Source organism: Lissotriton vulgaris, chromosome 5 (assembly GCF_964263255.1).
Source record: "Lissotriton vulgaris chromosome 5, aLisVul1.2, whole genome shotgun sequence".
NCBI classification, from domain to species: domain Eukaryota; kingdom Metazoa; phylum Chordata; class Amphibia; order Caudata; family Salamandridae; genus Lissotriton; species Lissotriton vulgaris.
In genome coordinates, this window is record NC_141693.1 from 72028123 (window position 1) to 72043398 (window position 15276).

Below are 15276 nucleotides of genomic sequence, written 5' to 3' on the forward strand. Positions count from 1 at the left end.
CTCAAGTCATCTCTTACTGGCAGGGCCACAGCATCTTTGAAGATGACAAAACCATCCCACGGTGTCAGATTTGGGAAGGGTATATTATGGTGACTGTTTCTTTAAAAGAACAAAACTAGGACAATGAATGAACAGCGAAGTAGTACTGTCTGTTAATGTTAACAGCAACAGTGGTCACAGAAAAAGATCTACAATGATGACAGCTGTAGAAGGACTACAGTGTAGTCTAATGCATAGAAAGAAACTGAATACTATAGCAGGAAGCTCTTAGACCCGCCACGGCTGTCTCAGTCTGTCACATGTCCAGAAGTTCCGGTTAGATCTAATTCATTGAAGTAATTGAAATATCCGGGGATGGCCCGTTACTCCACACCCACAGCTATTGCTGTTTTTCGTCACCAACTGGTGCCGCCAATCTCAGTGTCCTTTTGTTTTATATAAATTTGGCGGCTTCCCACTCTGATAATGCTTCAGGATAATAATAAAAGGCCCAGGCACCAGCAATCACAACCAGGAGAGGTGACAGACTCAGAGAGACACTTCGGTGACCCATCGGCAGCAGGTTCCCAGCTGCACCACCCACTGACTGACCCAGAGACAAACTTGGTAAGTGCTGTTTATAAATGTCATCTTATCAAAAAAGTATAGCCCGGCACTCCACTGTTATACCGTCAAAGTTAGGCCTATATAGTAGAGTAGTCTTTCACCTATATTCACCCTACCATTCTCTCTATAACGGGTTTGGAATTGACCTTTTGCCCAGTTATGAGCTGAAAAATTGTCTGGTTTTGTTTTGCATGAGGATTCGCAGTACCATATCTTAATCCCCTGCACATTCTGTATAATAAGTCTGTACATAGGTCACCACCATCGTCATCCTTGGATGACAAGCATGCTGTGCATGGTTGCAACTATTGCTTTAGGGTTGCTTACATACTTGCAAGCACAACAATATTGACCGAGGTAGACCCCCTGTGGACACCTTTTGGTATTAAAGTAGCACACTGTCACTGGGCTTACAGAGGAGGAGCTTCCATGCTGATGTGGGATCCTGCATGCTGACTCACCAACATGCAGCGCTCTGACATCCCTTTGCGGGGAGTCTCACTCGAGCCCAAGATGGGGTCCTTCCTTCTCTCCCAACAGGTGATGGGGCTGGATTTCTCCCAGGGGATTCTTGGCTTCCTACACCCACATACATGCTTTTACATCCATATACATGTTAGACACATTTAGGTACATCTAGATAGGATGAACATTAGTAGGACTGCAACGATTACTGTGTTTATGTGTTCGTATATATTCACTCTGTAAAACGTCATGGTCACAATTTGCCTACTGTTTATTCTCTTGGCAATATCAATTCTTTATCTTTGCTTCTGTCTAGTGTTTGCTACAGCACATATATTTTACACTAGAATGATGCTGGCTCAATAAATCCTTATTGAACACGCTCCATCAGGGGTCAGGGTTGTCATGTTCAGTGGTTGCCAGAAACTTTCAGCTCCTCGTGAGGACCAGGGAGCTTATGGTGGCACTGTGAACAAGCTGATCTATAGGCTAACATATCCTGCGGGGGTGTCTGGAACCAGTCTTTGCACCAATCCCTCAGTGTATGTTATCCAAACGCGCAGATCCTGAGTATTCTTAGAAACTACACAACACCACGTTCATATATAATATCAAGATAACCTTTATTCGGATAATACATTATCCATAAAAGTGTGCACATAATTACATACATGGTCAAATGCAAGGATCACCAGTTAAAAACAACGACAATATATACATAGGGCATATATTTAGCAGCATATGTTAAACACATATTTTCTAGTAAACATAGGGCGTACATCCTAGTTATCGAACAATCTAGCAAAAAGGCACGATGTGATAGTACACAGGGATCAATAGGTTAATTATTAACTATATCTCTATATTTACTACAATACTGACATATAAAGGATAATTCACATAATTACAAAATAGCAGTATGGGTTTTAAAGTGCCAATGTGCAAAAGTGCAAAAAATCCTAAAGTGCCAGTGTGCAAAAAGTGCAAAGGGACCTCCTTCCGATCTTATTAAAATGGCATGGCAATATATACATAAAGCATATCTAACGACATTATATTAAACACCAATTTTCTAAAGTGCATACAGCATACATCCAGATTATGGGATTGTCTTAGTAAAGTGCATCGTAAAATAGCAGCCAGAAATCAAGAAGTTAATTGATATCTATGTCTCTATAATACTACAGTACTGGCAAGAGAAAAGAGTGTTCATATATTTACAAATAGCAGCATCAGTTTATAATGTGCAAATGTGCAAAGAAAGACATCATTCATATTTAAAATTTACAGTACGTTAAGGATAACCTTAAGTTGGTTTATCAACAGGGCGACAGATAAAAACATTTATAAATGGTTTACTTTGGATAAAAATCATATAAATCCCAAACGGATATAGGGCCGTCTCTTTTTTGGGGTGGGTAAGCTCGTAAAAGGGGGACTATGTTCCCATCACTTACCTGTGCTGGGGGGACGAGGGGAGTCCTCTTCCGCTGTCGCCACCGCCAGGAGTCACTTCAGTGTTGAGACAGCGCCGCCGCCCCGGGACTGCAACTCCCGGCTGCCTCAGCGGCGGCGCTGATTTGCCACGCACCGCAAGCGCCAGGAGGCGCCTACAAACAGCGCTCTGCTTGGCGGAGCAGGGGGGGCCATCACTTACCTGTGCTGGAGGGACGAGGGGAGTCCTCTTCCGCTGCCGCCACCGCCAGGAGTGACTTCAGTGTTGAGACAGCGCCGCCGCCCCGGGACTGCAACTCCCGGCTGCCTCAGCGGCGGCGCTGATTTGCCACGCAACGCAAGCGCCAGGAGGCGCCTACAAACAGCGCTCTGCTTGGCGGAGCAGGGGGGGCCATCACTTACCTGTGCTGGGGGGACGAGGGGAGTCCTCTTCCGCTGCCGCCACCGCCACGAGTCACTTCAGTGTTGAGACAGCGCCGCCGCCCCGGGACTGCAACTCCCGGCTGCCTCAGCGGCGGCGCTGATTTGCCACGCACCGCAAGCGCCAGGAGGCGCCTACAAACAGCGCTCTGCTTGGCGGAACAGGGGGGGGCATCACTTACCTGTGCTGGGGGGACGAGGGGAGTCCTCTTCTGCTGCCGCAACCGCCAGGAGTCACTTCAGTGTTGAGACAGCGCCGCCGCCCCGGGACTGCAACTCCCGGCTGCCTCAGCGGCGGCGCTGATTTGCCATGCACCGCAAGCGCCAGGAGGCGCCTACAAACAGCGCTCTGCTTGGCGGAGCAGGGGGGGCCATCACTTACCTGTGCTGGGGGGACGAGGGGAGTCCTCTTCCGCTGCCGCCACCGCCAGGAGTCACTTCAGTGTTGAGACAGCGCCGCCGCCCCGGGACTGCAACTCCCGGCTGCCTCAGCGGCGGCGCTGATTTGCCACGCACCGCAAGCGCCAGGAGGCGCCTACAAACAGCGCTCTGCTTGGCGGAACAGGGGGGGGCATCACTTACCTGTGCTGGGGGGACGAGGGGAGTCCTCTTCCGCTGCCGCCACCGCCAGGAGTCACTTCAGTGTTGAGACAGCGCCGCCGCCCCGGGACTGCAACTCCCGGCTGCCTCAGCGGCGGCGCTGATTTGCCACGCACCGCAAGCGCCAGGAGGCGCCTACAAACAGCGCTCTGCTTGGCGGAGCAGGGGGGGCCATCACTTACCTGTGCTGGGGGGACGAGGGGAGTCCTCTTCCGCTGCTGCCACCGCCAGGAGTCACTTCAGTGTTGAGACAGCGCCGCCGCCCCGGGACTGCAACTCCCGGCTGCCTCAGCGGCGGCGCTGATTTGCCACGCACCGCAAGCGCCAGGAGGCGCCTACAAACAGCGCTCTGCTTGGCGGAGCAGGGGGGGCCATCACTTACCTGTGCTGGGGGGACGAGGGGAGTCCTCTTCCGCTGCCGCCACCGCCAGGAGTGACTTCAGTGTTGAGACAGCGCCGCCGCCCCGGGACTGCAACTCCCGGCTGCCTCAGCGGCGGCGCCGATTTGCCACGCACCGCAAGCGCCAGGAGGCGCCTACAAACAGCGCTCTGCTTGGGGGAGCAGGGGGGGCCATCACTTACCTGTGCTGGGGGGACGAGGGGAGTCCTCTTCCGCTGCCGCCACCGCCAGGAGTGACTTCAGTGTTGAGACAGCGCCGCCGCCCCGGGACTGCAACTCCCGGCTGCCTCAGCGGCGGCGCTGATTTGCCACGCACCGCAAGCGCCAGGAGGCGCCTACAAACAGCGCTCTGCTTGGCGGAGCAGGGGGGGCCATCACTTACCTGTGCTGGGGGGACGAGGGGAGTCCTCTTCCGCTGCCGCCACCGCCAGGAGTCACTTCAGTGTTGAGACAGCGCCGCCGCCCCGGGACTGCAACTCCCGGCTGCTTCAGCGGCGGCGCTGATTTGCCACGCACCGCAAGCGCCAGGAGGCGCCTACAAACAGCGCTCTGCTTGGCGGAGCAGGGGGGGCCATCACTTACCTGTGCTGGGGGGGACGAGGGGAGTCCTCTTCCGCTGCCGCCACCGCCAGGAGTCACTTCAGTGTTGAGACAGCGCCGCCGCCCCGGGACTGCAACTCCCGGCTGCTTCAGCGGCGGCGCTGATTTGCCACGCACCGCAAGCGCCAGGAGGCGCCTACAAACAGCGCTCTGCTTGGCGGAGCAGGGGGGGCCATCACTTACCTGTGCTGGGGGGACGAGGGGAGTCCTCTTCCGCTGCCGCCACCGCCAGGAGTCACTTCAGTGTTGAGACAGCGCCGCCGCCCCGGGACTGCAACTCCCGGCTGCCTCAGCGGCGGCGCTGATTTGCCACGCACCGCAAGCGCCAGGAGGCGCCTACAAACAGCGCTCTGCTTGGGGGAGCAGGGGGGGCCATCACTTACCTGTGCTGGGGGGACGAGGGGAGTCCTCTTCCGCTGCCGCCACCGCCAGGAGTGACTTTAGTGTTGAGACAGCGCCGCCGCCCCGGGACTGCAACTCCCGGCTGCCTCAGCGGCGGCGCTGATTTGCCACGCACCGCAAGCACCAGGAGGCGCCTACAAACAGCGCTCTGCTTCGCTTCGCGGGACGCCGAGCGAAGCCCGGGCAAAGGGCGGGCCCTCAAAGGTCCGAGGAGGACGGGACGGGCCACCCCCCTTGGTGAAGCAACCTGTGGAAGTACTTTGTTTGATATATACATATATAATATCAATTATGATATAAGTCTGTCCAATAGAGAGTGTCATGAAACAAATTGGTTATATCTAGTAACAAGTATTTTAATGTTCCTTAAAGAACTTTGTTTCCTTTTCACAGGTTAAAACATACAGTACAAAGTCTTATTCACACCAGTTCAACAGACCAACCGTAATTCATTTCATTTCAATTTTTACAGAAAAAAGGTGCAAGGACCACACAATGTAATGATGGAATTGCCGAGTCCATTAAACAGCAATATTCGATGACATACAACAGTCAACACGTGTTTCGTCACTTAATTGACTTTTTTCAAGGCTGTATAACAGTGAAAAACATATGTTGAACAATATTACAGCATCTCTCATAAATTGTCTAAATGAATAATAAAATAGTGCCCGACCTAAACCAAGTGTAAAAAAAAAGAGTGTCTTTGTGAAAGCCCAAAGTGAGGAAAAACAGCTAAGTCAATGGTAGACTGACAACGAACGAAGCAATTTATCCAGATAGAAATATAGACATGCAGATAGAGTGCTAGAAAACAAACTCTTTGACCCACTTATTGGCTGGGGACTTGATCGGATACATAGAAAGAATAAAGAAGAAAAGATACACCAGCTGTGATAAGTTTAATTGATTGCATTTTTCCGATAGTCAAACCTTAAATGTACAATCTCAAAGTTGTACCGGGTATCATTCGAAGCGTACCGTGTGGTGAGAGAGAAGTCATCCAGAGAGCCTCCACATACCAGTTGTGGCTGATATTTGTGTGAAATCAAGCAAATATTAATCAGTTAGATTCAGAATTCCCTATGTCAAAGGTCACAGTATGGTGAAAACTTACAAAAACCAGAACTTACGTGTTTGCAAAATCGAATCGTCACCGAAAGTATCAAAGTAACAATCACGAGTGGTGGAGCTATCAGTCCCCTAAGCTGGAGGCTCTCAAGCTGTACTAGAAAAAGAGAAAAAGAGTAAGGAAAATGGATATGGAAATGGACAGAGTGAAGTACACCGCTTGGGCTGTACGTCACCATCTATTCTCTTATTCTTTCAATAAAGGTACCAAACCCACAAACACTGCAAAAGGATAGGTATTTACCTAATTCCTTAAAGTTTGTGTGGATAAGTCGCTGTATAAAAGCACCAAACACCGTGAAAGGATATGTATTGCCATTAAGCTTTATAGACCATATGCACAAGTCTCTATACAACAGCACCAGACTCAAGGTTAGAAAAACCTGAGTACTGAAGTACGATGCAATAAAGCAAACGTGGACTATATCCCTGTACCTAGTTTGCATGGTGCTGGAGTTAATAAGGCCATGTGACTCATTAGAAAGTCGCAGTATCCCTCCTATCCAAACAACAAGGGTCCAGTATATATTGTTTAAAAGGAGCTAACCTCATTTTGGTATTAGCGCTTCCTGGAGTTGCATTCCACAATTATTGCACTAATAAATTTCATTGTTAACGGACCATGATAAGTCCCTGCAAAGTACAGAAGGTAAATGAGACAAGGGCATCACCCGCCATCTGACCATATAACCTTAACCCGTTACATTTAAAATTGTCCCAATTTTGTACATTTAAATCAACCTCTCAAAAGGGAGAAGAAACAATTTGTTCAAGTATACCAATGGCTCAGAGAATGGGAAATGACCTGTATTTAATAAATCTCTGCCACGTAACGTTGAACGGCCGAAAGTGGTCTGCACTTATCCCTTTTAAACATACTGAGACTTTCAGAGTCCGGGGAGAAATAGAAGACAGACTAACCGTCTAAACGAGCTATTCCTTTTCAGAAATACTAGTCCAACTGATGCTCATAAAGTGCAATATGGCCGGAGCATTAAATCGTCGGACATCTTGGGCAGGTCTCAGATCCAAATAAAATGAAGGAGAGGAGTAGGATAAAACACCCAAGCATGTAAAATTTGAAAAAAACTGTGCAGACATTTGAACATGAGACTCTGTTTTTGGTTGTTCATTCTTATGAAACACAATATTCAAATTCACTGGTTACGGTTAATGAATAAGAACAACCTGTCCAATCCTTATTATGTAGCATATGTATCTAATGCAAAGGCAGTACATGACATACTAAAGTACATGACATTCCAAGGTCCATAGTACAAAGACAAAATATTTATATTAATAAAAAACACTTTGTAGTTATGTAGATATTTCATCAGAAACAGCGCATGACCTAGTTAAGGTGTTTAGAGTATAAAAAGGGACACACAATCTATGACTTTGTCACTTATATAGAACTGTCTCATGTTCATATGTGGGAGTACATTGTGCGTGCATTATTGTTCCTACATACGAAGCAAGATAAAGGAGGGATGTAGCTTGAAGATTATTCCAATAGGAAGATGTCTAACTCACGATCGATGTTCAGGCCTCTTTCTACTGCCAGTAGTTTCAGAATCCACAGGGTTTCCATTCTTCTTAGGTATAGTACCCTATCTTTTCCTCTAGGATTGTGTTGTGCTTGCATTATTCCATGAAACTGAATATTAGTCATTGCCATGGAAGGGTGAGCTGTGTTAAAGTGTACGGCAAGTGGGTAATCTGTGCTGTTGTCCCAAATATGTTCTTGGATTCGCTCTTTTAAGGGTCTGAGAGTACTACCTATATATATGAGTCCACAGTGACACTTTATGCAATATATGACCCACTTGGTGTTACAGTTGATAAATTGTCATATGTGCTGTTTCGTAGACGATTTGTATTGAAATTGTGTCAGTTTGTTGAGAGCAAATGGACAGACACTACATTGCGGGCATTTATAAAAGCCATGCGGTCTGTTTATAACCAGGACGGATCTTGTCTTATGGGCATTAAATAGCTAGGACAAAGTATGTTCCTCCAAGTTTGGCCCCTGCTATGAATAACCCTAGGTTTATGCAGAATGTATTTTGGCACTGACTGGTTCAGTCTAAGTAAATACCAGTGTTTATGTAAAATCTTATAGATGGCATGGCCCTGTGCACTATATCTGGTAATAAATTCCAGCTCCCAGTCCTTGGATTTTTTTTGTTTTCCATCCATTTTATGCAGTAGTGATTGTTGCGGTGTGGTGAGTATTTTGTTACTAGACTGATTCAATACCCTTTTGGTCATCGCATAATCCTCCGAAGTTAAATGGGACTCAGTTGCCCAAGAATCATGAAGAGCAAGAAGGGAGCCGGAAGAGGAAACACCAATTGGAGAGGACAAAATATGGGCAGCTCTCCTAAATACAATGCAATTTACAACAAAAGCCATGGAATAGCACTCGGACAAGAGGGATATACAGCTAACCCTCCTTAACTGTTTATCCCTGCATGTTACAAGCATCAACAGTAAGTTGTCGGAGCTGAACAACTTCATCAAAAGAGCTTAAACCGAAACAGCAATAATCCCTCCGAGCTGTACCTGCCATTTAATAATCGATAAACTTGCAACATTGCCCGCAGTGATGGGTGACCTCCTAACGGACTTAAAAAACACTAATACAACCAACACAACAAATATAGGTAAATCAAAATCCAATAACAACAAACTACAAGCGTTGGCATAGCCAATAGGTCTCGCCTTTGGGACCTTATAAGTGTTTAGCCAGAGATATTGACTTTGCCTATGTCTTTAAGCTGTGACTTCCATTTTATGAGGTTGAGGCGGAGCTGCTGCTTGATTTTGTATTCTTTGAAGAGTGACTTTGCAACTCCAGTTTGATGTCTTTCGTTAAGAAGAGAGAGAACCCTTGTGAACATGTTTTATTCTTAAAATGTTTTATTGTGTCCAGTTTATGATTGTCTGGGCCCTTTTATTGTATTTGAAAACTTTGGTTCGGTGTTCAGGCATACTTAGTGTCTTGCCTATACTGTAAAAAATAAACAACTCCTGTACTACTCAGATTAGCCAGGAGACGTTGACCGAGAAAGAACTGAACCATAAAAAAGTTTTTTTGATGAGCTGAAGACATACGATTGAGGCTCTTCTCCTGTATTATGTTGTTATTTTAATCTGCTGTGTACTTTTTTTTTTATACATGAAGCATTTTTATGCCAATGTGACAAGAATGCTCTGTATACGCATCAGTAAAAATGCATAGATCTTTGGGGCATAGCTGAAACTGAGTGCACTCGTACTGAGCAAATTCGATTTTGATTATGTAAAAGTACAATCCAGCTGTGAGTGGCAACCCTTGATGTTTCAGTCACAATGAATGTTGTAGATATATTGAGTGTTGCATAGAATAATGTTACTCCGCTGCAATATAGAGAGCACCATTTCTGTGGCTGTTTTAGTCAGTTTGCGTGCCTTGCATTCGCTAAGCACCCAGATATTCCTTTAGGTATCATTTGTTGTGCTATATTAAGTGTTGCTAATATAACATATGGCACTGAGACAAATCCAGGAGACTGTTGGTTTAGCTCTTGAAAAGGGAGTTCCCTCCTATGCAGGAACCAGCAATAAGAGATGCATTGTTGGTGAATGCTGTATTCCCAAACAGGTTTAAATGTCATCTTTTTGATATATTTATGCCCATTCCTCTAACATGAAAGGTAAATAAATGGTATTGGAAGCTAGTGCGTTGTGGAATCTTTCCCACATGCAGAAATAAGTACTGCAGGATTTAGGAAGCAAAGAGAAGGTCCTAGTAGAGGAAATTGGAAGCTATCAGCACAGCTGGGGACCCCTTGGCAGCTGAATTTTATTAGCGCTACAGATAAATGCTGGCTCATAGGTATCAATGGCTAATGGAGGAGGCATTTGCCTTTAAAATTGTCCCTGAATTTACCAGATGCTAAATACCAATACATCCACATGGAATAAAAGGCTTATTTACATGTATCCTTGTTTTGCGCTGATAACAAAATTGTTTGAAAAGAACTAACTTGTACATTGAAGAAGTTTATAGGAGGAATAGTACTAAAGGACCAATGAGGAAGAGCAGGTGCTAGGCTCCTGGATGGATATACCGATTTTGGTTTTAAGGTGGGTTTTAAAACTTAGCCTGTAAGAGATTTTAGAATGATCAATATTGATAATTAGTGGACGTATAGGGATATAAGATGTTTGTGGGTAATGAGGGATAGGGGAGGATTTCAGGGTGGTTAGGAGCTAAGGTCTTTGGGGAAACCTCCACTTTGTGACCTCATCCTACGCTGGAGGTACCTGCCCTCGTCTGTCTGACCCAGCACTGGAGGGACCTGCCCTCAGCTGTCTGACCCAGCACTGGAGGGACCTGCCCTCAGCTGTCTGACCCAGCACTGGAGGGACCTGCCCTCAGCTGTCTGACCCAGCACTGAAGAGACCTGCCCTCAGCTGTCTAACCCAGCACTGGAGGGACCTGCCCTCATCTGTCTGACCCAGCACTGGAGAGACCTGCCCTCGGCTGTCTGACACAGCACTGGAGAGACTTGCCCTCAGCTGTCTGAGCCAGCACTGGAGGGACCTGCCCTCAGCTGTCTGAGCCAGCACTGGAGAGACTTGCCCTCAGCTGTCTGACCCAGCACTGGAGAGACCTGCCCTCAGCTGTCTGACCCAGCACTGGAGGCACCTGCCTTCAGCTGTCTGAACCAGCACTGGATGGACCTGCCCTCAGCTGTCTGAACCAGCACTGGATGGACCTACCCTCAGCTGTCTGAGCCAGCACTGGAGGGACCTACCCTCAGCTGTCTGAGCCAGCACTGGAGGGACCTGCCCTCAGCTGTCTGACCCAGCACTGGAGGCACCTGCCCTCAGCTGTCTGCTGGGACCTGCCCTCAGCTGTCTGACCCAGCACTGGAGGGACCTGCCCTCAGCTGTCTGAGCCAGCACTGGAGGGACCTGCCCTCATCTGTCTGACCCAGCACTGGAGGGACCTGCCTTTAGCTGTCTGACCCAGCACTGGAGGGACCTGCCCTCTTCTGTCTGACCCAGCACTGGAGGGACCTGCCCTCAGCTGTCTGCCCCAGCACTGGAGGGACCTGCCCTCAGCTGTCTGCCCCAGCACTGGAGGGACCTGCCCTCAGCTGTCTGACCCATCACTTGAGGGACCTGCCCTCAGCTGTCTGAGCCAGCACTGGAGGGACCTGCCCTCATCTGTCTGATGCAGCACTGGAGGGACCTGCCCTCAGCTGTCTGACCCAGCACTGGAGGTACCTGCCCTCGTCTGTCTGACCCAGCACTGGAGGGACCTGCCCTCTTCTGTCTGAGCCAGCACTGGAGGGACCTGCCCTCAGCTGTCTGAACCAGGACTGGAGGGACCTGCCCTTAGCTGTCTGCTGGGACCTGCCCTCAGCTGTCTGACCCAGCACTGGAGGGACCTACCCTCAGCTGTCTGAGCCAGCACTGGAGGGACCTGCCCTCAGCTGTCTGAGCCAGCACTGGAGGGACCTGCCTTCAGCTGTCTGACCCAGCACTGGAGGGACCTGCCCTCAGCTGTCTGCCCCAGCACTGGAGGGACCTGCCCTCAGCTGTCTGACCCATCACTGGAGGGACCTGCCCTCAGATGTCTGACCCAGCACTGGAGGGACCTGCCCTCAGTTGTCTCAGTTCACTGATGAGACCTGCCCTCAGCTGTCTGACCCAGCACTGGAGGGACCTGCCCTCAGCTGTCTGACCCATCACTGGATGGACCTGCTCTCAGCTGTCTGACCCATCACTGGATGGACCTGCTCTCAGCTGTCTGACCCAGCACTGGAGGGACCTGCCCTCAGCTGTCTGACCCAGCACTGGAGGGACCTGCCCTCAGCTGTCTGAGCCAGCACTGGAGGGATCTGCCCTTATCTGTCTGACCCAGCACTGGAGGGACCTGCCCTCATCTGTCTGACCCAGCACTGGAGGGACCTTCCCTCATCTGTCTGACCCAGCGTTGGAGGGACCTGCCCTCAAGCTGTCTGACCCAGCACTGGAGGGACCTGCCCTCAGCTGTCTGAGCCAGCACTGGAGGGACCTGCCCTCATCTGTCTGACCCAGCACTGGAGGGACCTGGCCTCAGCTGTCTGAGCCAGCACTGGAGGGACCTGCCCTCAGCTGTGTGACCCAGCACTGAAGGGACCTGCCCTCAGCTGTCTGGCCCAGCACTGGAGGGACCTGCCCTCATCTGTCTGACCCAGCACTGGAGGGACCTGCCCTCAGCTGTCTGACCCAGCACTGGAGGGACCTGCCCTCAAGCTGTCTGACCCAGCACTGGAGGGACCTGCCCTCAGCTGCCTCACAGGACAGACCTCTACTCTGTGACCTCACTGTGCGTTGGGGGACATGCTGCCCTACAATTCACTGGGGGGGACTTGCAGGCAGTGACCTCAGCCTGCACTGATGATACGTGCCCCCGGTGCAGGGGGGCTTCTCAATCTCACACCCACTGTTTCCTTTGGCCCTGCTGGGCCTGTGAGCTGGGCCGCCAGCTGTAAACATGTTCTTAGAGGCGAGCACCTGCCCTCTGGGGCTAATCTGGGACCACCAGGGAAGGACAAGGACTCCGACTGTGACGAACATCAGCTGATGACGTGCTAAGATGAAACACTTACTAAACTCCCAATAGCGATGTTTGCACACCTTCCTTAACAATTCCTTTCATTGTCCCGCCTTGCTTGCCTGGGTGGATGTATGACGTTACAACACATACATTTACATCGCGGTACATTACATTGCGGTTTTTACAACGCAAGTCGTTACAACGACTTGCGTTGGAGGGCGCTGGACTTAGGTGTAGTAGAATTTACTATTCCAACTCCAATGTATGTACAGTAGGGAAGGAGTTGGATAGTACATTATACTATTCCTTGTCCTAGAGCACCATCCAGCGCAAGTCGTAACGACTTGCGTTGTGAAAACTGCAATGTAACAGCATCGCAATGTAATCCCAGCGTTGTAAACTATGTTTCCCTGCCTGGGTTACTCCACGTTGATGAACCCAGATTTTAAAACTATTAGTTCTGTAAGCAGACCCCCCCTCCAAGTGCATTGAAACAAAGTAAGCGCGTAAGACTGCTCTGTAAACCCAACAATGTGCAGGGGCGGTGGGCGCTAATGCTGCATGCTTAGCCTTCAGTGGGCGAACAGAGTGGAAACAGATCTAAACTGTGTCAGAGCGAGAACAGCCCCAGACACTGCCAACACCAGGAACAGAGGCAGTCACAAGCCGGCAGGACGGGCCGGAGGGATGAGATGAGAGCGAAATGGATGACATGAAATAACCGTATTTACAGCGCCTAGACCAGGGGTATCCAAACACATATACTGTACAGTACAGTTACGAGAGATTAAGCGGCGTGCATGGACAGCCCAATGGACACCTATAGTAGTCACAAGTAGTGTACCCTCCCCTGACCCTCTTCCTAAAAGTTGTATCCCGTTCAGAGCTATGGGGCCCTTTCATCCTTTTCAGGACAGACTGTGCGCACCTGCGTCAGCCGCTCCCGGGAGAACACGGCTAAATAGCTGAACATTAGCACGGTCGGTTGATGTCCCTGCTGCGGTGAGCTGAGCCTGACACCAGCTCATTTGCTGGAATTCTATCGACTCTCCTCGCAGCCTTTCACCTGTCTGAGTACAATCACACACATACCGTGCCCTCTCTTCCAACCCCTTCTATGAGGCCCAACTAACCTGTTGTAATCCTACAATTCTGATTTAAATACCGTGTATTCCTTTGTAGGACTCATAGCATGTCTTTATTAGGAAATGCTGAACACCCCCTCACATACCTTGTGCTCTTGGACAACCATCTTTATGGGACCCACAGGGTGTCTTTGATCCCTGAACACCCAGAGACGCTGCATCTTCTGAGAGACTCCATCATTGTATTCACTTGTGAATCTTGAGCACCCACACACACGCCTTGTGCTCTTCTGCAGCTCCCTCTATGGGGTACACTGCATGACTTGTCACCTCTGAAACCTTCCCCACATAGCTCCTCGTGCTCTCAGGCTGCCTCCTCGATGGGGCTCACAGTGTGACTTTGCAATCCCTCATTGGCCATACACATACCTTGTGCTCCTTTGCAGCCTCCTCTACAGGGCTTGCTAAGTGGTTTCTATGGTCCTTGGACTCCCGGCACACCAAGCATATCATCCTCTGATCCTCTGCACAGAACAGCAGCAATGCCTGGTTATGTTTCTCACACAGATTCTCCCCCTGGGGCATCACTGGGGGCAGATGAAGCTGTTTTGCAATGTCCACCATGTTCCCCAGTTGCCTGTTGGGTCGGAGGCTTTTCCTATGAGATGTTTCCCTACACTGTGGACAGGGGAAGTTTCCATCTCTTCCCTCCCAGCTCTGGGTGATGCAGGAGCGGCAGAAGTTGTGTCCACAATCGATCATCACCGGGTCAGTGAAATATTCCAAACAGATGGAACAAGTGGCCTCTTCCTGGAGGTTCCCGAGCTGAGCTGCTGCTGCTGCTGCCGCCATGATGCCGGAAGTGAAGGTAAGTCTCAGTTTCTCTCTTTGTGAAGTGGGTGTGTCTGTGCGTCTGCGCGTCTGCGCCCCTCACGTGTGACCTAGGACTTCCGGGTTCATGTTTACAGTCACGGAGCAGGAGGAGGACTGACTCCTCTGCTGCGTGTGATTTATTTCTAAGTTTGACACTATTTACGCGTCATGTGGTTATTATATTTCGAGATTCTGTGAATGCAATACCTGGAGCTTGAATAACATTTTCTTTAAATTCCTCTGTTATTTTTAATACATCAATTCGGCAAGTTTGCTTTTTTAATCATTTAGGATTCACATAAACCGTTATGAAATCCTTTCTAAAGTGTTTTCTTCCTGTATTTGCTATTTTAATTTCTGGTGCAAAGGCGGAAATATACAAACTTTTGCTATGTTTCTCAATGTTTTTACTGGCCTTACCACAACAATAGTGGTCTTGCCAGTAAACTAGTAGTTTGCATGTAAGGAAGAAGACATTGATGCCTGTTATTTCCTGTTCTGTATTTCATTGATGCCTAAATTACTGTTGCCTGCACTGAATCTGTTCTGAGAGGTACCGGAAGCTTGCACTGCCGATGCCCCGGAGAACCTGTTCTTTGTGCGAGGCAAGCTTGCACCGCTGACATCCTGATGTACCTGTT

The 15276-nt window shown here is 49.2% G+C and overlaps 1 protein-coding gene across 2 annotated transcripts in view; it reads right to left on the reverse strand.

Moving 5' to 3' along the window:
- The window catches only part of LOC147710215 (E3 ubiquitin-protein ligase TRIM39-like), a 229427-nt gene extending 214794 nt beyond the window's left edge, over positions 1 to 14633 (reverse strand). The window contains exons 1-2 of one of the 2 annotated variants that reach the window (XM_086920892.1): positions 14192 to 14607; positions 6082 to 6171 (exon numbers count right to left, since the gene is read on the reverse strand). In XM_086920892.1, coding sequence (XP_086777018.1) covers positions 6082 to 6171; positions 14192 to 14524 — 423 coding nt within the window. In that variant the 5' untranslated portion in view covers positions 14525 to 14607. Of the gene's footprint in view, positions 1 to 6081; positions 6172 to 14191 lie in introns of both variants that reach the window. The other variant, XM_086920889.1, reaches the window with a different exon arrangement.
- Between the last annotated feature and the right edge of the window lie 643 nt (positions 14634 to 15276).